Genomic DNA, 26,257 nt, shown 5'->3' on the forward strand with positions numbered 1-26,257 from the left:
AATTTTTGGATTTTTAAAGTTTTCGATTTGTCGAAATATCAATTTTTCCATTTCGGGATTTATTGACCTTTCAATTTTTCGATTTTCAAAATTTTTTCATTTTGACAATCAAGTGTGCCATCATAAAATTTTAAACATGTTGCCAACCTCACAAAAAAATCACAATCATTAATAGTCACCCAGTATTACCAAAGGCATTTACGCAGTACGTTGAACAAAGACCGGTCCAAGTTTATTGGTATATTTTTATGGATTTATATAGATTCCTTGTAAAAAAGGGAAAAAACTGGGTCATAATTGAATTAGAAATTTAAGACCTGTAAGTTGGATTCTTGTCAAAAAAATATCACTTTATGACATGTGGTTGACACTGAAGAAAGCATTGTATTTGTACGGTTCGTAATTAAATAACAATATTTGACATTAAACAAACTGACATATTTTCATTTGGACTGACTTTCTAAAGAATAATTTACAATGCTAAAATTTCCAGCGCCATTTTTTTTTTTTTTTATTTCCACTGATGATACCAAGACTATTAATGTTCATGTTTTTTGTCAGGTTGGCAACATAATTAAAATTCCACAAATTCAATAGCTACCATAATTGGCAACCTAAAAATTTGCTTCAATCATTAATATTGTCTTTGTCATTTCTATTCATGTAATAAAAGTTTTCGGTTGATTGACTATGGCTTTTAGTTAGAAAATTGTCTGAATATGAACGTTGCCAAATTTACGATTAATGAGTTGTGTTTCAGTAGAAATGGCAAACTATAATCACCTGGTATCAGTTTTAGTGATTTATTCTACTGTAAATTAATTTAACGTGTCATTTCTTTTCATTGACAGTTTTTTTTTTTTTTCATTTTTAAACTTCAAATTGACAACCCGTGACAAGAAGCTCTCTAATTTTTTAGTGCCAACCTTAGAATAATTATCAAATCCTATAATATTTTTTAACTGATTGCAATAATGGAATAAATTAAAAGTTACGTTTGCCATATGTATGTCAAACACATTCCATGTTGAATCACGGTGGTTCGGTGGCAGAAGTAAGGTGTACAAACATTATAATAATATTAAAAATAAAAATCACTGATAGAAAACACAAATCGCGAGATTTTTGAGGTTATGAATTGTCAGTGTCAAATTTTTTAGTTTTCTTGACTGTACTAGCTTTCAGATATTTTTTGTCGTACTATACTTTAAATCTAGTGATTTTTGTTGGATGCGTCATTTAAATTCAGTTGGCATTTTTTAAATCTCTACAAGAACTATGTTTACAACTCAGAAGTCAAATTAATCATTACATTGCTGCCAATATAGATTTTTTAAATTCTTAGTAAGTAATTTTTCAACAGTGAGGCCAACATTGTAACATTTTGACGATTCACAAATTTTCTAACTATGTATTTCACTGACGTTTAAAAATGTAACCATAACTGTAATAACCTCACAAATACTGCGTGACTACAATGACTGAAGCAAATTTTTGTGTTGGTGATTCTGAATTGTTGGCAGCAACGCGATAAGATGATGACTTTTGTCCTAAATTTCACTTTAACTATCAGATATGCCATAATAAAATTTTAAATATGTTGCCAACCTGACAGAAAATTCACGATCATTAATAGTCACCCAGTGTTACCAAAGACATTTACGCAGTACGTTGACAAAGACACAAGATCGGTCCAAATTTATTGGTATATTTTTATAGATTTATATAGATTTCTTATAAAAAAGGGAAAAAACTGGGTCATAATTGGTAACTTGACAATCTTGAAAATTCGACATTTGAGATATGTCAGTTGGATTCTTTCAAGAAAATATCACTTTATGACATGTGGTTGACACCGCGGAAAGCATTGTATTTGTTAGGTTCGTAATTAAATAATAATATTTGACATTAAACAAACTGACATATTTTCATTTGGACTGACTTTTTCTTAAAGAACAATTTACAATGCTAAAATTTCCAACGCCATTTTTTTTATTTCCACTGATAGTACCATGACTATTAATGTTTGTTTTTTTTTGTCAGGTTGGCAACATAATTAAAAATTTGCTTCGATCATTAATATTGTCTTTGTCATTTCTATTCATGTTATAAATTTTCGGTTGATTGACTATAGCCTTTAGTTAGAAAATTGTCTGAATATGAACGTTGCCAAATTTACGATTAATAAGTTGTTTCAGTAGAAATGGCAGACGATAGTCACCCGGTATCAGTTTTAGTGATTTATTCTACTGTAAATTAATTCAACGTGTCTTTCATTTCCGTGTTTCATTTCATTTTTATTGACAGTTTTTTTTTTTCATTTTTAAACTTCAAATTGACAACCCGTGACAAGAAGCTCTATGTATGTCAAACACCTTCCATGTTGAACCGCGGTGTTTCGGTGGCAGAAGTAAGGTGTAGATAAAATTAAAAATAAAAATCACTGATAGAAAACACAAATCGCGTGATTTTTGAGGTTATTAACTGTCAGTGTCAAATTTTTTACGGTTTTTTTGACTGCACTAGCTTTCAGATATTTTTTGTCGTACTATACATTAAATCTAGTCATTCTGATAAAATCACTTGAGGCTATTTTTATTGGATGCGTCATTTAAATTCATTTGACATTTTTTAAATTTCTACAAGAACTGTTTACAACTCAGAAGTCAAATTAACCATTACATTGCTGCCAGTATACATTTTTTAAATCCCTAGTAGGTAATTTTTTAACATGATGACACTTTGACGATTCATAAACTTTATAACACAACTAAATTGTGTATTTCGCTGACTTTTAAAAATGTAACTATAACTGTGATAACCTCACAAATATCGAGTGACTATTAATAACCGAAACAAATTTTTGTATTGGTAATTCTGAATTGTTGTCAGCAATGTTAACATCTCAGTTCCCAGTTGTCAACTTTGACAAGAACGGATTACAAACGTGATAAGATAACTTGTGCTCTAAATTTCATTTTGACAATGAGGTATGCCATCATAAAATTTTAAATATGTTGCCAACCTGACAAGATCGACGATTTTTTTCTTCCAACAGCCACATTTCACCAAGGAAATATCTGAACGTAACCTGTGCCAGGTTTAGATGTTCCATTTGAAGGTTACATATTTTTTTTTTTAACTGAACATGTTTATTTTTATAGATTTACATCTATAAATTCTTTATAAAAAAGGGGTTTCTTGATCAATAGTTTTCAAGACATTTACGTTTTTATGGAATAAGTGGTCATATTTACAAAAAAAAAAAAAACACAGCTACGCCATTTTTAAAGATGGAGGCTTGGAATTTTAGCAAAAAACGTTTTCGTCACGTCCCATGGGTGGACAAAAAAAACTGGATGATAATTGGTAAATAGATAGTTTGAAAGTTGAAAATTTTAAGCATGCAAGTTGGGTTCTTGTGTCAAAAAATAATCATTTTATGACATGTGGGCGACATCGAGGAAAGCATTGCAAGGTTCTTAATGAAATAATAATATTTGACATTAAAGAAATTGAAGTATTTTGTTTTTAAATTTTATTTTTGAAGAAAAATTTACAATGCTAAAATTTCCAGTGCTCTAGTTTTTTATGTGATTTTTTTTTGTCAGGTTGGCGACATACTTAAAATTCCATCAATTCGGTAGCTGCCATTTTCTCATTCATTTTTAGGCGCGATGATGTCAAAATTGACACCTGTCTATCTTCAATGACCTGTTTATTCACATATGTAATAAATCATACTCACCCACGTTATAAGATACCATAATTTTGAAAACGTATGGCGCAGCTTATTCATAAGTTATTTTTCCCTCTCTATGTTTTTCTCCATATTATTAAGTGTATCTATTTGACATTCGTATGTTTAAAGTAATAAAATCTTGCTCTCTTTAGGTATAAAATTTTAAACACGTGAAAAAGATAACCAGATCTTTTTCAAAATAATTTCCCAAAAAAATGTGACGAATTTTCATTTTAATCGTGATGACTTCTAATTTAGAAATGACACCTTATTGTTATACCGCATGATCAGAAATGACTGAGACTGTGGCAATCCTGTATTTTTGGTGGAAATTGGTATCATGATGTTTGCTCTAATTTCCGGTTGTCAGCTGTCAAGATTGACAGATAAATTTATGGCAGGTCACGATTGACATATCTGTCACACAATGACTTCCGTTGTGCCAACATAAACGCAAGAAAAATTTACATTTATGTTGAAAAAGTTTTGCCAACAGACTCAGTCATTTCTGATACCGCGCTTTTTGTTTTCTAAAACTATAGTGCAATGGAAATGAAAAAATGATGCAATGGAAAGATGACAAATTGTCGAAGTTTAATAAAAATATCCAAGGATCACTGTTGGCAGCTTTTCAAGCAAGTGGCCCGATTTTGTAAACTTCATTGCGCCGTTTTTCCCCAAACTAGGCAATTTTTGCCCGATTCTTCGGACTGCGGCTGCTTCAGTTCCCAATTCAGTCGAGTTTGCCGATAGCGTTTGTGATGTAAATGTCCAATCCTTATTCTAAATCGATGTTACGCAAATCAATTTTCTCGTCGTCAATGTTACTGTGTTCCAGCTATAGATTCACAGTACCCGTTAAATTTCAGTTGGTGGTTTGCGAAAAAAGAAAGAAAGACTCGAATCGAATTGTTATTTTTTATAGAGTCTTTTTAGCGAAAATGAAATATTTTTGTTAAGGATGATGAATGTATTACTATGAATTATAAATGTCAAAACCGTTGGACTAGCCAATACTTATACGCAATATTTTGCTATGCTTTAAGGAGTATTTTAACATATCTATGTATTAATCCTTTTATGAAAACATACGCTTCGACTTTCCTTTACTAACGTACGAACGCGCAAAGATATAAGTCTGATCTTTGTTTAATACTGAATAGTACAATTTACAGCCGTATATTTTACCTCCGCGGAATTTTACGGTACTAGTTACTGATTAATTCCTAAACATTTTTTTACTGTAATTATAAAACTTGTAAATATTGTTTCCTCAGGAAAGCGTCAAACCAAAGTCTGTATATAAATGATTGAAATGAATTTATTATATGTTTTTATTCATGTAAATATTTCGCTATGTAATTACAATTAAAATAAATAACACTCAATTACGAACACTCTTTGCAATAAAACACCCATCCACAAGTAAAAAGCGTCCACTTTATTGTAACCCCAAAGAAGTTAAACTTCATTAAGTACGTAACAAATCATACAATATCAACAAAAAAGTACATTGTCCATTACCGCTATTTGTAAAACGATGTAAATATCAAAATTATCAGGTCGGCAAAAATCTACAGACTTTGTCATGAGTATCGATCGTTAAGCTTTAGCACCACTGGCAGCTAGGTATTCCGACAAAGCTAGAAGCCCGAAGCTGCCAATGAGGTACAAACTTCCAGGAATGCTGGCCAATAGTCTGTATTTTTCCTCTACAACAAAAAATAATTGGTTTTTTTATTACCAATCACAATTGACTAAAGAAAATACCTGTCATACTCAGCGTCTTCTTAGGTACCGCCCACCCGAGCGACCTCTGGACGGCCATTTTCCACTTCGTGTATCTTGAATCCCGTTCTTAAAATATAAACACAATTAATTAATTCTACAAGCACACTCAAAAACTTACCGTCTTCAGTCGTCGTGGGCAGAAACGTGTCGCTCGGAACCACATCCCTCTCCTCCGACTCCAAATCCCACACCCCAATCCCGCTAGCTCGTCCCGCCGCCATCGCCACCCCCAACGCTGTTATATCCTGGCTCTGCGCCCTAATAACCGGAATGCCACTGATGTCAGCCTGCAGCTGCATCAACAAGTCGTTTCTAGTAAGTCTACCATCAACATTCAGCTTGGTTAGCGGTATACCGCAATCTTTGTTCATAGCTTCTAAAATATCTCTAGTTTGAAAACATATGGCTTCAAGGGCGGCTCTAATAATGTGCTGTTTGGTCGAGAATGCAGTGAGACCACAAATGATCCTGTAAACACGAAAATAGTTTTGTTGGATTTGCGAAAATAAAGAAACTTACACACCCTCTAGCATCTTTACGCCAGTAGGGGGCGTACAAGCCGGTGAAAGCAGGTACGAAGTAAACGTCTCCAGTGTTGAAGACTTCTTTGGCTAGGGACTCGGTGTCCTGGTGGACGTCTTTGAGGAAACCCATGTTGTCTCGGAGCCAGGATAAGGCAGAACCGGCGACGGCAACGCTACCTACGTACAATTTGGTAAAACGTTTGTCTAATTAAATTTTACGTTGGTAGGTCGTACCTTCCAATGCATATACTGGAGGCGAATTGCCGAATTTGTAGGCCACTGTAGTTACTAAACCGTGACTAGATTGCACCCTCTGGTAAAACATACAACGATGAGAAAATTATTTAAGTCGCATGGTGAATCTTACATTGGTTCCTGTGTTGTACAAGAGAAAGCATCCGCTGCGGTACGTGTTCTTAGCTTGACCTTCTTTAAAGCAGTTTTGACCAATCAGAGCCGACTGTTGGTTGCCTAAAATCTGAACTATGTGTAAAAATTACTACCAAAAGAAGTCGTTCTTATTACAATATCAATAATAATTCCTTTAAAAAAGGGGATTTGTAATTATAATGAATTAATATTGTTACTGAATAATGAGTAAATTGTAATGCATTACTTTTTAAAAGTAATTGTTCCAATCACTGGTTGAAAACAACATTGAACCACAAAGATAATGTCGACATCTCGAATTTTTCAAACCTGGTAGGATTCTTGAAGCGGAAACATCAAGATTATCGGCCAAAGAAGTCAAAAGAATTAATAAAAAAAAATTTTAAATTCATCGAAGACGCTGCACATTAAAATTATCTTTGAATCAAGGTAAGTCTTTTCTTTTTTTTCATTATTAAAATTAAACTCGATTTTTTTTATTTGTTTTAGACTTTTGTGATAGTACGCATCGCATGAGCATGCAGAACAGACGAATTCTGTAAAGTGGAAATGGCTGGTGTTACTAGAGAAGATAGAGAAGCGTCATAGTTTAAATTAAATGACGGTTGAGGACTCCTTGACTTATGTTGGCAACAGTGTTTGTTTCTAACTAGGAATAAAATAAACTACAATAGAAAAAATGTCATATTTTTAACGACGCGTTTTACTTTCGACAAATTGACACTAGATTTACAAAAAAAAAAAAAATAATAATTACAAGCTGCTTACTGTTTCCTTCACTTTAATTCAGGTCACACGAATTACAGTTCGTCGTCTGAAAACTTGTTTGATCTACAGACCAGAGCTCACTCAGGCCAATGTCGACTCTAAGCGTTCGGAAACGATTTTATTTATAAGCCATGATCCGTGATCCTAACCGATTTCGACCATAATTTCTTGCTGTTTCAATTTTCGAAGTCTCAGTTTTTCGAAATTTTAGTTTGGGGACTTTTCAGTTTACTCCTTTTCAATTTTTGGATTTTACAATTTTTCAATTTCTCGGTTTTCAGTTTTTCTCTTCAATTTTACGACTTTTAAATAATTCGATTTTTCAATTGATTAATTTTTCAGGTTTTTTGGTTTTTAAATTCTTCTATTTTTTCAGCTTTCGATTTTTCAACTTCACTTTTTTGATTTTTCGATTTCTCAATTTTTCAGTTTTTTAATTTTTGTTTTTGGACATTTCAGTTTTGGTATTTTTCAGTTTGTACTTATTATTCAATTTTTCGATCTTACGATTTTGCAGGTTTTTGATTTTTCAATTTTTCGATTGTTTTAAGGTTTCGATATTTCGACTTCACTTTTTTGATTTTTCGATTTCTCAATTTTTCGATTCTTTAGGTTCTCAGTTTTTGGATATTTCAGTTTTGGAGTTTTCAGTTTTTCGATATTTCAGTTTTGGGATTTTTCAATACTTATGTTCTTCGACTTTTCCATTTTTGACTTCTGGATTTTTCGATGTGATTTACTTTTTCGATTTTTAAATTTTAGATTTCTCAATTTTTTTGATATTTTAAGTTTTAAATATTTAAAATTTTAGATTTTTCGATTTCTCCATTTTTCATTTTAGCCCTTCCATATTTCAATTTTTCAAATGTTTCGATTTTTCAACTTCCCGGTTTTAGATTTTTCAGTTTTTTGATATTTTAATTTTTCAATATTTAAAATTTTAGATTTTTGGATTTCTCGATTTTTCATATTTCCATATTTCAATTTTTCAAATATTTCGATTTCTTAATCTTTCAATTTTTCGACTTCCCAGTTTTAGATTTTGTTTTTCAATTGTCGTTTTTTCAAATTTTCGATTTTTCAATTTTTCAAACTTTAGATTTATAAATTGTCAATTTTTCAATTTTTCAATTAATCGATGTTTTGATTTTCCCATTTCTTGACTTTCGAAGGTTTCGATATTCTTAAATTCTTTTCGATTTTTCAGGTTTTTCAAGTTTTTTATTTCTCATTTTTTAGTTTTTTAAGGTTTCGATTTTTCCAGTTCACTTTTTGGATTTCTCGCTTGCTCACTTTTTCGACTTTTTAGGTTCTCAGTTTTTGGATATTTCAGTTTTCGGATTTTCCAGGTTTTCCATTTTTCAGTTTTCCGATATTTCAGTTTTGGGATTTTTCAATATTTCAATTTTTGGCTTGTGGAGTTTTCGATGCGTCGATTTTTTTACTTTTTGGATTGCTTAATCTTTCGATTTTTCGACTTTTCGTCGTTTTAAATTTTTCGATTTTTCAATGTTTTGATTTCCCGATTTAGTTTCCAATTTTTTTCATTTCAGTTCTTCGATATTTCCGTCTTTCATGTTTTCGAATTTTTCAAATGTTTTGATTTCTTAATCTATCGATTTTTCCACTTCCCGGTTTTAGATTTTCTGTTTTTCAATTGTCGTTTTTCCAAATTTTTTTACAATTAATCGATGTTTTGATTTTCCCATTTCTTGACTTTCGAGGGTTTCTTCAATTCTTTAATTTTTCGATTTTTCATTTTTTACTTTTTTTAAGGTTTCGTTTCGACTTCACTTTTTGGATTTTTCGATTTTCCAGTTTTTAAATATTTCAGTTTTAGGATTTTTCAATATTTCAATTCTTCTCTTCTATTTTTGAATTCTGGATTTTTCGATGTGTGTACCTTTTTACTTTTCCCATTTTTCAATTTTTCGATTTTTAAATTTTAGATTTTTCAGTCTTTTGATATTTTAATTTTTAAATATTTCTTAATCTTTCGATTTTTCGACTTCGTGGTTGTAGATGTTCTGTTTTTCAATTTTTCGATTTGTTAATTTTTCATTCCCGATTTATCGAGATTTGATTGTTCAGGTTTTCGATTTATAAGTTTTTCCAGTTTTCCAATATTTTTCGTTTTTTGATTTTTCCGCTTTTCCAATTTTTCAACTTTTAACATTTTGTTTTTCGATTTTACGACTTCATCACTTTTCGATTTCTCGTTCTTTTGATCTTTCAATCTCTCAACTTTTTAATGTTTCGAAGTTTTAAGTTTTTTGATTTTTCGATTTATCGAGATTTGGATTTTTCGATATTTTAATTGTCAATTTCTCAATTTATAAATTGTTCAATTTTTAACTTTTCGACTCCACGATTTCTTGATCTTTTGATTTTTCGATTTCTCGGTTTTTCGATATTTCAGTTTTGGGATTTTTCAATATTTCAATTCTGCGAATTTTTGGATTTTTGGCTTCTGGAGTTTTCGATGTGTCGATTTTCCGACTTCCCGGTTTTAGATTTTCTGTTTTTCAGTTGTCATTTTGTAAGGTTTTCGATTTTTAATTTATCAAATTTGACTTTTATAAACTCTCAATTTTTTTATTTTTCAATTAATCGATGTTTTGATTTTCCCATTTCTTGACCTTCGAAAGTTTCGATTTTCCTGTTCTTCAATTCTTTAATTTTTTGATTTTTCAGTTTTTCGGCTTCACTTTTTTGATTTTTCGATTTTTCAGTTTTTAAATATTTCAGTTTTAGGATTTTTCAATATTTCAATTCTTCTCTTCTATTTTTGACTTCTGGATCTTTCGATGTGTGTACCTTTTTACTTTTTCCATTTTTCAATTTTTGGATTTTTTAAATTTTAGATTTTTCAGTCTTTTGATATTTTAATTTTTAAATATTTCTTAATCTTTCGATTTTTCGACTTCCTGGTTTTAGATGTTCTGTTTTTCAATTCTTCGATTTGTTAATTTTTCATTCCCGATTTATCGAGAGTTGATTGTTCAGGTTTTCGATTTATAAGTTTTTCCAGTTTTCCAATATTTTTCGTTTTTTAATTTTTCCGCTTTTCCAATTTTTCAACTTTTAACATTTTGTTTTTCGATTTCTCTATTTTTCGATTTTACGACTTCATCACTTTTCGATTTCTCGTTCTTTTGATCTTTCAATCTCTCAATTTTTTAATGTTTCGAAGTTTTAAGTTTTTTGATTTCTCGATTTATCGAGATTTGGATTTTTCGATATTTTAATTGTCAATTTCTCAATTTATAAATTGCTCAATTTTTAACTTTTCGACTCCACGATTTCTTGATTTTTTGATTTTTCTATTTCTCGGTTTTTCGATATTTCGGTTTTGGGATTTTTCAATAGTTCGATTCTGCGAATTTTTGGATTTTTGGCTTCTGGAGTTTTCGATGTGTCGATTTTTCGACTTCCCGGTTTTAGATTTTCTGTCCTTCAATTGTCATTTTGTAAGGTTCTCGATTTTTTAATTTATCAAATTTGACTTTTATAAACTCTCAATTTTTCGATTTTTCAATTAATCGATGTTTTCATTTTCCCGTTTCTTGACCTTCGAGAGTTTCTATTTTCCTGTTCTTCAATTCTTTAATATTTCGATTTTCCAGGTTTCTGATTTTTCAGTTTTTAGATATTTCAGTTTTAGGATTTTTCAATATTTCAATTCTTCTCTTCTATTTTTGACTTCTGGAGTTTTTGATGTGTGTACCTTTTTACTTTTCCCATTTTTCAATTTTTGGATTTTTCAATTTTAGATTTTTCTGTCTTTTGATATTTTAATTTTTAAATATTTCTTAATCTTTCGATTTTTCGACTTCGTGGTTTGATTGTTCAGGTTTTCGATTTATCAGTTTTTCAATTTTTTATTTTTGCCTATTTCGGTTTCTCAGTTTTTCCAGTTTTCCATTTTTTCGTTTTTTGATTTTTCCGCTTTTCCAATTTTTCAACTTTTAACTTTTTGTTTGTCGATTTCTCTATTTTTCGATTTTTCTACTTCATCACTTTTCGATTTCTCGTTCTTGTGATCTTTCAATCTCTCAATTTTTCAATTTTTCGAATTTTTAAGTTTTTTGATTTCTCGATTTATCCAGATTTGGATTTTTCGATGTTTTGATTGTCAATTTCTCAATTTATAAATTGTTCAATTTTTAATTTTTCGATTTTGGCCTATTTAGGTTTCTCAATTGTTCGACTTCTCGACTCCACGATTGATTTTTCGATTTCTCGGTTTTTCGATTTTCCAGTTTTTCGATGTCAATCCCAATAAGGGTAGTTTTGCAAAATCAGCCTGTATGTCGCATCTATATTAATCTATGGTGTTACTGACTATAGAGTGCTATAGAATTCGGCACTCTCAAAATGAATAAAATACCAAATTTCTGATTTACTGTCATTATAATCCTAGGAATGTAAATAATACTATTTTCCGTAATCAAGAGAAATTATTAAACGAATGTTATTTATTTACATGTTTTGTACCTAAGCATCTATGTGTTATTTACATTACCGGCAGCGGGAAAAAGAAATTAAACTATTTGAGTGGTTAGTTCAGGATCTTGCCGCTAGGAGTGCGGCGATATTTCTGAGAAGGCCGAAACTAATTATTAGCGTTCTCGGCTGAGTTTTCTAATTTATGACGACGAATCCGATTTTATCAAGTTATTCGAAATAATAAATGCTATTTTGTCGATTATTTTATTAGAAACTTGTACGTATTTTGGAATTTCTTGTTCTTCAACATCAATATTGGTTGCATACTTCCAATGCATTTTATTATTATTTTTTATGTTTTGTTTCAATATTTACTGCATGGTTAAATTTTTGCTTCCGGAGAAAATATTTCCTGATGACACAGAATTATTAAAATTTTTTTGGGGCAGGTCTGAGATCAAAGATATTACTCGTTTCTGCGATTTTTAAAAAGGAATTTGCCATACCGTTTCCTAATAAAAGAAATTGGGTTCAAAATCCACCACCAATAATGTATTTATTTATTTTAATTATAAAAAATTTGCATCTATTTATTCAGATAAACATGTTTGTGTAGAAATTACAAAATCACCGTCCACTGTTCAGAATTAGAATCAAAATATCACCTGCTGTACTACGTTGAATTAAAATAGTTGGCATCTACGTTGCAACATTGTTATTCAAAACGCTTGACGGTCAAACATAAATAATTGCCAAGAGTTTAAAACTTTTGTACACTTTAAGATTACTAAGAAAAAAAAAAAATTACGAAACTAAGTCGTGTTGTTGGTAGCCTAGTAAGTCTAATTGGTGATTATAAAAGAGTCGCTACAATTTACTAATTCATTTCCGCTAGAAAGTCGATAATGTCGAGTTAAAATATATAATAATATGTGAGTAGGTATTATTAGGTACTTTCACAAAAGACAAAAAATAAACATTTGAACCGATTTATTTACTATTTGTTTATGATAATACGAATAAAGTTAGATAATAAGCTGACGCAATTTCCGCCTAACGTTGCTTTTTGAGTTTATTTATCAATGAAAATTGTAATATCCTCGCCAACCTGAATGAATTATTTATTAGCTCTGAGACACATGCGGCGTTGATTGTATTCCAGAAACAAGGGAAGTTCAGTTTTAATTTCGCTTACAGATTTTTTTTGCCTGAAATTGGTAAAACTGTCACCCCACCCTACCATTTCATTTAATTTCATCAAAAAGTCATAACCTAACTTTCTTGTCCGTTTCAAAGTTGACAGTACAAAAAAATGTATCAAAGACAGGTTTTCAAAAATCCATTACTGTCTTTGATCGTGTTTTTAATTGCTCTTCGGAAGTTGTTCAGTTTTATATCGGGTGTTCAATTGAAAAAGTCACCAAGTTGGCTTTGAATTTTACTTACCGAGCGTAAGCTAAGGCCACTTTTATAGTTTCTCGACGTTTCATGACCCTTACAGTATCCATTTTTATTAGACACGTAATCTCCGAAACTGCTGGACCGATTGTTGTCAAATTTTGTATGTATATTAGAAATGTCATGTAGATGGTGGAATGCTAACCAAAATTTTGCTAACCATCCCCATCGACAATTTGATGACATCATTTCAAAGAATTCTATGTTTATATAATTTTTATTTTCTAGATTTTATATCACAATTTTTAAACTTTTCAATTTTTGGTTTTTCAGTTATCCGATTTTCCGATTTTTTAATTTTCAATATGTGGAATTTTGCACTTTTCGATTTCTTAAATTTTTCAACGTCTTGATTTCCAATTTTTAGATTTTTCAAAGTTTTCATTTTATACTTTTACGTTTTTTCATTTTCGATTTCTCAATTTTACAAATTTTTTTATTCGAAAAACTAAAAAATCAGAAAAAAATTCAAATCGAAGAACTGAAGAACGAAAAACTGAAACACTGAAAAACCGAAAATGCAAGAACTAAAAATCGAAAAAATTAATGAATCATAGACTTGGAAATAAGAAGAAATACATCGAATCGAAAAATTGGAAAACCCTACAATTGTAAAATCGGAAAATAATACAATGGTCAAAATTGTAAAATCGAAAAACTAAAACATTGGAAGATCGAAAATTTGAAAAATCCAATTTCGAAAAATTGAAAAATAAAATATCGAAAAACTGAAAGATCTAATAAATATAAAAATTTCTAAAGGCAACAATTGAAAAATCGAGAAATTCCAAGATCATAACATTGAAAAAGTAAAAAAGTCGAAAAATTTAAAACCGAAAAACTGCAAACCGAAAAATTAAAAATGAAAAATTTCACATTGAAAAAAAGGAAAATTACACAATCAGAACATTGAAAAACCGAAACGAAAATTTACAAATCGAAAAATTGAAGACATGAAAAACTGAAAAGTTAAAAACTCTTGAAACTGCCAAAAAATTCCAAAATCAAAAAAATTAAAAACGGAAGCTCAGAAGAGTTTATATGCCCTAAAATTGAAAAAACAAAAACAAAATAAAAATTGATAAATTACCAATCAAAAAATTGAGATCTGGAAAAACTAAAACTCGAGAAACTCATCAATCGCATAAAAGTAACGAATTGAAAAATTAAACAGAAGAAAGACGGACCGAAAAATTCGAAAATGTAAAAATTGTAAAATCGAAAACTTGAAAAATTGAAAAACTTCACATTGAAAAAAATTAAATGAAAACCCTAAAACACAAACATCGTAGAATTAAAAAAAAATGAAAAAACAAAAAATTATAAGATCGTAAAAATAAATAAAATAAACAGAAACGAAAAATTGCAAATCGAAAACCTGAAAAATAAAAAACTAAAAACTAGATATTCAAATCAAAAATTGCAAAATCTAAAAATTGAACTTGGTGTTTTTGGTTGTATGATTTTTGGTTTTTTAGATTGTTGAATTCCCCAGTTTTTGATTTCCTAATTTCTCGATTTTCCAATTTCTCAGTTTCTTCATTTTTTGATTCTCGATTTCCCGAGTTCTCGATTTCTCAGTTTCTCCCTTTTTTCTGCGTTTTTCGACTTCTTGGTTTTCAATTCTTCCATTTGTTTTTTGAATTTTCATTTTGATTTTTCCAATTCTCAATTTTTCGTTTTTTTAATGTATGATTTTTCAGTTTTTGGATTTTCGATGTTCAATTTTTCAAATCCTCAGTTTTTCGATTTCGCGATTTGTCCTTTTCCCAATTTCTCAGCTTCTCCTTTTTTTTGTTCTCAATTTCCCGATTTCTCAATTTCTCCCGTTTTTCTGCGCTTTTCGACTTCTTGATTTTCAGTTCTTCGATTTCTGTTTTTTGAATTTTCATTTTGATTTTTCCAATTCTCAATTTTTCGTTTTTTTGGTGTATGATATTTCAGTTTTTGGATTTTCGATGTTCGATTTTTCAAGGCCTCAGTTTTTCGAATTCGCGATTTCTCCATTTCCCAATTTCTCAGTTTCTCCTTTTTTTTTTATTTTCAATTTCTCGATTCCCGAGTTCCCAATTACTGGATTTCTCTACTTTTTTTCTGCATTATTCTATTTCTGCATTTTCAATTTCTCGATTTTTTTAATTTTCCTTATTTTCGTTTTATTTTGATTGTATGATTTTTCGATTTTTCAAGTCCTCAATTTTTGATTTTTGGTTTTTTCTATTGTTGGATTCCTCAGTTTTTCGATTACTCATTTTCTCGATTTCCCAATTTCTCAGTTTCTCCATTGTTTTGTTCTCAATTTCCCGAGTTCTCGATTTCTCAATGTCTCCGTTTTTCCATTTTTCATTTTGTCGGTTGTTCGAATTTTAGATCTTTGGATTTTCCGATTTTTAAAATCTTCATTTTGGTTTTCGATTTTTCCAATTCTCTTTTTCGTTTTTTTTTTTCAAGTCCTCAGTTTTCGATTTTTGTTTTTTTCGATTGTTGGATTCCCCAATTTTTTGATTTCCTAATTTCTCGATTTTCCAGTTTCTATTTCTTTATTTTTTGGTTCTCAATTTCTCGAGTTCCCGACGTCTCCATTTTTCTACTTCCAGGGTTGGGCACTATTTGAACTACTTGTAATTGAAATACAGTATTTGAAATACAATTGTATTTTGTAATTTGTATTTCAAATACATGACACAAATGTATTTTGTATTTTGTATTTCAAATACATTTTAACTTGTATTTTTGTATTTTCAATTACTTGAAATACATTTTATCAAACTACTCATTACAACAGTTTTGCGATCGTGTATGTTCGTGTACTTCGAGAAGTAACAGGATATTCTATGGTTGTAACCAAGGTTAGTTAATAGAGAATATAAATCTATTAAATGACTTTGGGTTGTAACAGAGAACATAGAGAAGCGCCATAGTTTAAATTAAATGACGGTTGAGAACTTCGCAATTTATGTTGGCAGCAGTGTTTGGTTCTAACTAGGAATAAAATTAACTAGAAGAAATGTCACAATATTTTTAACGACGCGTTTTACTTTCGACAAATTGACACTAGATGGACATGGAATGTAACATACAGGGCCAACCAAAGACTTCAAATATATATAGACCGGCGATAAAACGAAAAAGCTGAAGCTAACCGGTCGCCATTTTGGATGTGACCGAAACCGCGGGAAGTTTAAAATCGTATACAATCGACTTCATATGAATAGTGAGTTTGCACACTATACACACACAAACTAATAAACTTCAACAACACTATAATTGCTGAATCTTAAATGCACGGAAACACGATCAAAAGAACCAAAGAAACTGTGATCACATCCACGTCACAACTGAAAGTGATACATAAAAAAGAAATAGGTTATGGGTATGGGTAGTTGCGGTGTTATTAGTGACAGAAAAGTAACAGCAATGGCGGCGATTTCTGTTGACAGAACTGCTTCACGAAATACAATAGAATTTAGGGTGACAGCCAGTCTATATATATTTGAAGTCTTTGGGGCCAACTTATAAAGATAGTGAAAGAATTCTGACAGTTAACTTTAAAATTTTTATGAACGAGCTTCTATCAAAATTTTATTTTTGCCACTGTTCTGAACATATTTTGTATTTTTAAAAGTATTTGAAATACTATTTTGTATTTTGTATTTCAACTACAAGACATAAATGTATTTTGTAATTTGTATTTCAAATACATTAAATTGAAGTATTTTGTATTTTGTATTTCAATTACAGTGGAAAGTGTATTTTGCCCAACCCTGTCAGGGTTGGGCACTATTTGAACTACTTGTAATTGAAATACAGTATTTGAAATACAATTGTATTTTGTAATTTGTATTTCAAATACATGACACAAATGTATTTTGTATTTTGTATTTCAAATACATTTTAACTTGTATTTTTGTATTTTCAATTACTTGAAATACATTTTATCAAACTACTCATTACAACAGTTTTGCGATCGTGTATGTTCGTGTACTTCGAGAAGTAACAGGATATTCTATGGTTGTAACCAAGGTTAGTTAATAGAGAATATAAATCTATTAAATGACTTTGGGTTGTAACAGAGAACATAGAGAAGCGCCATAGTTTAAATTAAATGACGGTTGAGAACTTCGCAATTTATGTTGGCAGCAGTGTTTGGTTCTAACTAGGAATAAAATTAACTAGAAGAAATGTCACAATATTTTTAACGACGCGTTTTACTTTCGACAAATTGACACTAGATGGACATGGAATGTAACATACAGGGCCAACCAAAGACTTCAAATATATATAGACCGGCGATAAAACGAAAAAGCTGAAGCTAACCGGTCGCCATTTTGGATGTGACCGAAACCGCGGGAAGTTTAAAATCGTATACAATCGACTTCATATGAATAGTGAGTTTGCACACTATACACACACAAACTAATAAACTTCAACAACACTATAATTGCTGAATCTTAAATGCACGGAAACACGATCAAAAGAACCAAAGAAACTGTGATCACATCCACGTCACAACTGAAAGTGATACATAAAAAAGAAATAGGTTATGGGTATGGGTAGTTGCGGTGTTATTAGTGACAGAAAAGTAACAGCAATGGCGGCGATTTCTGTTGACAGAACTGCTTCACGAAATACAATAGAATTTAGGGTGACAGCCAGTCTATATATATTTGAAGTCTTTGGGGCCAACTTATAAAGATAGTGAAAGAATTCTGACAGTTAACTTTAAAATTTTTATGAACGAGCTTCTATCAAAATTTTATTTTTGCCACTGTTCTGAACATATTTTGTATTTTTAAAAGTATTTGAAATACTATTTTGTATTTTGTATTTCAACTACAAGACATAAATGTATTTTGTAATTTGTATTTCAAATACATTAAATTGAAGTATTTTGTATTTTGTATTTCAATTACAGTGGAAAGTGTATTTTGCCCAACCCTGTCTACTTCCCCATTGTCAATTCCCCGATTTTTCAATTTTTCGAATTTTCATTTTGATTTTTCGAATTCCCAATTTTTCATTTTTTCTATTGCTCGAATTTTTTATTTTTCCACTTTCCAATTTTTGATTTTTTTTATTGTATGATTTTTTCATTTTCGATATTCGATTTTCCAAGTCCTCAGTTTTCGATTTTTGTTACATTCCTAAATTTTTTGATTTCTCAAATTTTCGATTTCCCAATTTCTCAGCTTTTTTCGTTTTTTGATTCTCGATTTCTCAATTTCTCCAATTTTTTCTGCTTTTTCGATTTATCAGTTTTGCAATTCTTCGATTTCTCAATTTTTTTGTATTTTAATTTTGATTTTTCCAATTCTCAATTTTTCTTTTTTTAAAAGGTATGATTTTTCAGTTCCTGGATTTTCGTTGTTCGATTTTTCATGTCCTCAATTAAAAATGAAAAATTTCACATTGAAAAAAAGAAAAATTACTAAACATTAAGATCTGGATAAACTAAAACTCGAGAAACTCATCAATCGCATAAAATTAATGAATTGAAAAATTGGACAGAAGAAAAACGGACCGAAAAATTCGAAAATGTAAAAACTGTAAAATCGAAAAATTATAGAATCGTCCAAATTGTAAAGTAGAAAAAATGTAACATTGAAAAATCGAAAAATTGAAAAAGTAAATATCGAAAATTTCAAAAACTACAAACTGAAAAATTGGGTAGTCAAATAAGTGAAAAAGCTTTGAAACCCAATAATTAAAAAATGGAAAAAATCTAAAATCGTAAAACTGAAAAATTGAAAAACTTCACGTTGAAAAAATTAAATGAAAACCATAAAAAACAAACATCGTAGAATTAAAAAAAAACAAAAATTGAAAAAACAAAAAATTATAAAATCGGAACATCAAAAAACCGTAAAAATAAAAAAATAAAACCTAGATACTCAAATCAAAAATTGCAAAATCTAAAAATTGAACTCAAATTTGTATGATTTTTGGATTTTCGATATTCGATTTTTCAAGTCCTCAATTTTCGATTTTTGGTTTTTTAGATTGTTGAATTCTTCAATTTTTTGAATTTTCATTTTGATTTTTCCAATTTTCAATTTTTCGTATTTTCGATTATTCGAATTTTTAGTTTTTCCAATTTTCAATTTTTCGTTTTTTTTTTTAGTGTATGATTTTTCAGTTTTTGGATTTTCGATGTTCGATTTTTCAAGTCCTCAATTTTTCGATTTCGCAATTTCTCCATTTCCCAATTTCTCAGTTTCTCTTTTTTTTTATTCTCAATTTCTCGATTTCCCGAGTTCCCAATTACTAGATTTCTCTACTTTTTTTGCATTATTCTACTTCTGCATTTTCAATTCCGTGATTTTTCAATTTTTCGATTTTTCCACTTCCCAATGTTTCGTTTTTTTATTGTATGATGTTTCGATTTTTCAAGTCCTCAATTTTCGATTTTTGGTTTTTCCGATTGTTGGATTACTCAGTTTTTCGATTTCTCGATTTCCCAATTTCTCAGTTTTTTCGTTTTTTGATTCTCGATTTCTCAATTTCTCCAATTTTTTCTGCTTTTTCGATTTATCGGTTTGCAATTCTTCGATTTCTCAATTTTCTGTATTTTAATTTTGATTTTTCCAATTCTCAATTTTTCGTTTTTTCAAAGTATGATTTTTCAGTTCTTGGATTTTCGATGTTCGATTTTTCAAGTCCTCAATTAAAAATGAAAAATTTCACATTGAAAAAAAGAAAAATTACAAAAAATTGAGATCTGGATAAACTAAAACCCGAGAAACTCATCAATCGCATAAAATTAACGAATTGAAAAATTGGACAGAAGAAAAACGGACCGAAAAATTCGAAAATGTAAAAACTGTAAAATCGAAAAATTATAGAATCGTCCAAATTGTAAAGTAGAAAAAATGTAACATTGAAAAATCGAAAAATTGAAAAAGTAAATATCGAAAATTTCAAAAACTACAAACTGAAAAATTGGGTAGTCAAATAAGTGAAAAAGCTTTGAAACCCAATAATTAAAAAATGGAAAAAATCTAAAATCGTAAAACTGAAAAATTGAAAAACTTCACGTTGAAAAAATTAAATGAAAACCATAAAAAACAAACATCGTAGAATTAAAAAAAAACAAAAATTGAAAAAACAAAAAATTATAAAATCGGAACATCAAAAAACCGTAAAAATAAAAAAATAAAACCTAGATACTCAAATCAAAAATTGCAAAATCTAAAAATTGAACTCAAATTTGTATGATTTTTGGATTTTCGATATTCGATTTTTCAAGTCCTCAATTTTCGATTTTTGGTTTTTTAGATTGTTGAATTCTTCAATTTTTTGAATTTTCATTTTGATTTTTCCAATTTTCAATTTTTCGTATTTTCGATTATTCGAATTTTTAGTTTTTCCAATTTTCAATTTTTCGTTTTTTTTTTTAGTGTATGATTTTTCAGTTTTTGGATTTTCGATGTTCGATTTTTCAAGTCCTCAATTTTTCGATTTCGCAATTTCTCCATTTCCCAATTTCTCAGTTTCTCTTTTTTTTTTATTCTCAATTTCTCGATTTCCCGAGTTCCCAATTACTAGATTTCTCTACTTTTTTTGCATTATTCTACTTCTGCATTTTCAATTCCGTGATTTTTCAATTTTTCGATTTTTCCACTTCCCAATGTTTCGTTTTTTTATTGTATGATGTTTCGATTTTTCAAGTCCTCAATTTTCGATTTTTGGTTTTTCCGATTGTTGGATTACTCAGTTTTTCGATTTCTCTATTTCTCGATTTCCCAATTTCTCAGTTTTTTCGTTTTTTGATTCTCGATTTCTCAATTTCTCCAATTTTTTCTGCTTTTTCGATTTATCGGTTTGCAATTCTTCGATTTCTCAATTTTCTGTATTTTAATTTTGATTTTTCCAATTCTCAATTTTTCGTTTTTTCAAAGTATGATTTTTCAGTTCTTGGATTTTCGATGTTCGATTTTTCAAGTCCTCAATTAAAAATGAAAAATTTCACATTGAAAAAAAGAAAAATTACAAAAAATTGAGATCTGGATAAACTAAAACCCGAGAAACTCATCAATCGCATAAAATTAACGAATTGAAAAACTGGACAGAAGAAAAACGGACCGAAAAATTCGAAAATGTAAAACCGAAAAATTATAGAATCGTCCAAATTGTAAACTAGAAAAACTGTAACATTGAAAAATCGAAAAATTGAAAAACTAAAAACTGAAAAATTGGGTTGTCAAATAAGTGAAAAAGCTTTGAAGGCCAATAATTCAAAAACGGAAAAAATCTAAAATCGTAAAATTGAAAAATTGAAAAATTTCACGTTGAAAAAAATTAAATGAAAACCATAAAAAACAAACATCGTAGAATATAAAAAACAAAAATTGGAAAAAATAAAAAATTATAAAATCGGAACATCGTAAAATCGTAAAAATAAATAAAATAACAAACAAAAACTAAAAAAATAAAAACTAGGTACTGAAATCAAAAATTGAACTCAAATTGAAAAATTCAAAAGTTGGAAAATTGAAAAATGAAAAATTTGATAATTGAAATGTAGCCACTTATTGCAATTTTTCGTTATGTACTTGCATAATCTTAATAATATACATATCAAAAAAACAAGTCTCGTTATTCAGCTTTTTCTAATCTTTGTTAAAATATCACATAAATTGAGTTTTCATTTAAAGTTATAATCAATCAACATATTTGATAACCACGCAAATGCTGATCAATGTAATTAATCAAAACCGACAGCCACTTGCTGATTAACGTAATTTATTTTATGATTAATAACACAACAAAAAAACGATTACGTATTTTATTTCGTGTCCAGTGATTGTGAAGCAATTTATGAATGGAATTTCCAGACCTAGATTTTTCCATTTGACGTACAAATGCACCAAACACACGCAACCTTTTATCTTTGAACCATGTACCAAAGGAGCGACAAAAATTTGGAAAGCATACACTTCATTTTTCTTAACAGATTGTGTATCTACTTAAGGCTAATAACACTTGAAGACCGTTATCACAATAATCGCATCTTCGTGGCGTCTCAAAACTTTACACTTTAATTATCTAGTTTACAGCAGATTCTGAAGTGAGAAACCAGGGACAAAAATTTTGATAAGAACAAAATATGTTGTGATAACCAAAACAGAAAAACGCGCATACGATAATCGATTGCGAATCAAACGGGAAACAGGTTTAAAGGTTATTTTACACAGTATGTGCATTAATTCAATTGCGAGAAACAAACCAAAGTCATTAGGATTTTTTTTAGTATCTTTTAGAATCAACTGAACAATTAGCTTATGCAATGACTTTACAGCAACTATTATTGCCATATAATGACCATAATAACTCATAATATTGTCGTAAATTTTTATAGTCACACAAGTTAACAATTTTGTTTGTTACCTTGTCTAAACTGAAAATAATGATCACGCAAGGTTATTAAAAATTAAGCATATGCGGTTGTGTTTGCTTTGGAATTCTATATACAGATTATTACTATCATAAAATCCATAATCCATCTTCTAATACCATCGTCGATAAATTACGCATTTCGTGACTATCGCTAGTCTGAAAACATTGAAATATTCCTATGTCACTTACCCCCGAAATCGGCACCCCTTTCAAGGGAAAATCGTCGCCGAAAATCTTCCCATAAATCTCCGAGCTGCTCCGAATTTCCGGCAAAATTTCCTCAGGAATCTTGAACGTGTGCAACAATATGGGGTCCCAATGGAAGGTTTCTATGTTCATTAAAAAAGTCCTAGAGGCATTTGTGACGTCAGTTAGGTGAAGACCGCCGTTCGGACCTCCTGTTAAATTCTGCAAACGACGTAATGACTCTAGTACTTTTAGTAGCGACGATTGCGTACCCACAATATCCAGGTGTCCACGGTACCAAAAAGACACTTCTTGGCTTTAATCGCCTTCTTCACTTCAGGCACATGATGCATCAACCATTTTAATTTGAAAGCACTAAAGTAGGGAGAAATTGGAAGACCACATAGCGGCTTAAAATAGTTTTTATTGTTTTCAGGTACCTTCGCCAAAATTATGTCTACTGTAGAATCTGTCCTAATATCATTCCAAACTGAAAACAATTACGACTGTCTTAATTAATAACCAATTATTGTGATTTTAAAGTTACCTATAGCGTTATAAAGTGGTTCTCCAGTGGTTTTATCCCAAACCACCGTGGTTTCCCGTTGATTGGTAATTCCAATAGCTACAATCTCTTTACACTCTGTAATTGAACATTAAACTAAATGACGCAACATTGTCTCAAATTTCGTACTTTTCTCGTCTAACTTATTAACGACATTTTTCATGCACGTTTTGACGGCTTGGAGGATTTCAGTGGGGTCCTCTTCAAACCAGCCCTCTTGAGGGGTTTGCTGGGTCACGTCTATGGCATCTCCAGCAATCTCCTGTGCATGTTGACTACGAAAAACACAGAATTGCACAGTTTTTGTCCCCGCGTCTATTACACCGATCAAGGGGGCCCCGTCTCCAGAATCGGATACCATGTTCTATGAGGGGCAAATTCTACGTGATAATGATAGAGTACAAAACGCAACTAAACAAGATAAATCGTCGTTTCAACTTTAACGAATTCGTTATCGCGGCAACATCAAAAAATTATGAATAATTGAACTTTAACATCAAAAAATCGATAGCACTACGGCACGGCGCGGCGCTAGATTTCGCTTTAATTGCAGTTTTTGGACGAACTGTTATGTAAGTTGGTACTTTTTTAATAATTTTAATAACAAATAAAAGCCTGCGTGACTGCTAATTTACAAAGTAATCATTAAATTGTGTTCAGATGGTGCACGAAAACAGTTTTGTAAATGGGTTTACGATGTAAATTGCCTGCAATTTACATAACAATGGTAATTTATGTTATGAAGGTATAAATAAATTGTTGGACAGGACAAACAATATGTTTTTACCTTAGGTTTTAGAAGTGAGCGGTTGAGGTTATCTTGACACAGTGCACGGTGGACACACCTCCACTACGTCACTTTACCCACTTTACTGGATTATCATCGTTTTAGGTGCGGATTAATATTTATACCCATTCGCGATAAGATACGTGTTTATTCACCAATTTCCTAACAATTAACCTATAAAAGCCAATCGCTGGCACAGGACCTGTCAAACTGTCAGGCATGTGTACATTGACGTTTTGAGTCGAGAATCTCCGAACTTATACGAAGGAGATGCTATAGATTAATATAGATGCGACATATAGGCTGATTTTGCAAAACCACCCGTATTGACATTGGAGTCCTCAACCGAACTTGTTTGATCTACAGACCAGAGCGCTCTCAAGCCAATATCGACTCTAAGCGTTCAGAAGCGATTTGGTTGGTTTGGACTATAATTTCTGCGAGAAATTGTCGTTTGGTCGGTTTTTATAACGACTAAGTGAATATTTTTAGTACATATTTAGATGATTTTACATATTTTGTTTAACTAAAAAAAATTAAAATAATCGAAAATTCGAAAAATCGAGAAATCTAATAATTGAAAAACCGAAACCTTAAAAAATCGTAAACCCGAATCATTGAAAAATCGAAATATCGGACAACTCAAAATCGAAAAATGAAACATCAGAAAATCGAAAAAATGTAAAATTCAAAAAGCTAAAATTTAAAAACCGAATAACGAAAAATTAAATGCCAAATCCATATTTCCTGCAAAAATTTACCATTTTAACGTGTTTCAAGTTTCTAAGCATAAAAAAGGTCATCACAATTGAGATGGGGTGGGTGGGCGGGGTTTATATTTTGCCTTTTTTTCTAAATGTACATAGTAATCTTTGAACAACATGATGCTCAAAAAACATGTTTTTAATTTCTTCTAAACAAACAAGTATTTTGCAGTTAATAAGCTCTGCCTCCTTGGTTCACGGCGAATAAAAAAGATGATCACAATTGAGATAGGGTGGGTGGGTTTAATATTTTGCTTTTCGGTTTTAATATCTATAGACTTTTTTCAGAACGTGAAACATAAAACATGTTTAAAATGGAAAATTTATATAAGGCAATATCGATTTTGGAATTAGGCTCCGCCTCATAATTACAAAATCCATATTTTCTTGCAAAAATGTACCATTTTAAGCATGTTTTAAGTTTCCTGTTGCCCAAATAAGTCTACACATATTAAGAAAAAAAGACAAAACGAGAAAGAAATCGAAACTCCCAAATTTAAAAATCGGATAACTGAAGAATCGAAACATCGAAAAACTGGAAAATCGAAAAACCGAGAAATCGAAAAATCAAAAGATCAAGAAATCGTAGAGTTGAAAAGCTAAAAATTGAACAATGTATAAATTGAGAAATTGACAAGCAAAATATCGAAAAATTGAAAAATTGACAGATTGAAAGATCAAAAGAACGAGAAGTCGAAATGTGCTGAAGTTAAAAAATCGAAAAATAGAGAAATCGACAAACAAAAAGTTAAAATTTGACAAATAGGAAAAGCGGAAATATCAAAAAAACGAAAAATTGGAAAACTGGAAAAACTGAGAAACCGAAATAGGCCAAAATAAAAAATTGAAAAACTTATAAATCGAAAACCTGAACAATCAAATCTCGATAAATCGGGAATGAAAAATTAACAAATCGAAAAATTGAAAAACAGAACATATAAAACCAGGAAGTCGAAAAATCCAAAGATTAAGAAATATTGAAAAATTAAAATATCAAAAGATTGAAAAATCTAAAGTTTAAAAATCCAAATATTGAAAAATCGAAAAAGTAAAAAGGTGGACACATCGAAAAACCAGAAGTCAAAAATAGAAAAGTCGAAGAATTGAAGTATTGAAAAATCCTAAAACTGAAATATCTAAAAACTGAAAAATCGAAAAATCAAAAAAGTGAAGTCGAAAAATAGAAACCTTAAAAAATCGAAAAATTGAAAAATCAAAAACCTGAAAATTCATAAAATTAAAGAATTGAAGGACAGGAAAATCGAAACACTCGAAGGTCAAGAAATGGGAAAACCATCGATGAATTAAAAAATCGAAAATCCAATCGAAATATTGAAAAATCCCAAAACGGAAATATCGAAAAACTGAAAAATGAAAGAAAAACTATAAATGAGAAACTAAATCGGAAATTCAAAACATTAAAAAATTTAAAACGAC

At 30.1% G+C, this 26,257-nt stretch overlaps 1 protein-coding gene across 2 annotated transcripts; it reads right to left on the reverse strand.

Moving 5' to 3' along the window:
* Positions 1-5,162: 5,162 nt before the first annotated feature.
* Positions 5,163-24,277, reverse strand: LOC135139191 (glycerol kinase-like). Of its 2 annotated transcripts, none has more exons than XM_064069325.1 (11): positions 24,057-24,277; positions 23,399-23,633; positions 23,252-23,347; positions 22,977-23,194; positions 22,708-22,926; positions 6,425-6,535; positions 6,292-6,370; positions 6,057-6,234; positions 5,652-6,001; positions 5,513-5,599; positions 5,163-5,454 (listed from the first exon to the last, which is right to left on the reverse strand). In XM_064069325.1, exons 2-11 carry the CDS (start codon positions 23,628-23,630, stop codon positions 5,345-5,347), a joined length of 1,680 nt encoding a protein of 559 aa, XP_063925395.1. In that variant the 5' UTR covers positions 23,631-23,633; positions 24,057-24,277; the 3' UTR covers positions 5,163-5,344. The 2 variants fall into 2 exon arrangements, with proteins under 2 accessions (XP_063925395.1, XP_063925396.1); XM_064069326.1 differs by having other exon boundaries at positions 23,399-23,649.
* Between the last annotated feature and the right edge of the window lie 1,980 nt (positions 24,278-26,257).

This window comes from Zophobas morio, unplaced genomic scaffold, assembly GCF_036711695.1.
Source record: "Zophobas morio isolate AGI-343-1 ecotype UQ-CSIRO unplaced genomic scaffold, CSIRO_AGI_Zmor_V1 ptg000031l, whole genome shotgun sequence".
Classification (NCBI taxonomy): Eukaryota; Metazoa; Arthropoda; class Insecta; order Coleoptera; family Tenebrionidae; genus Zophobas; species Zophobas morio.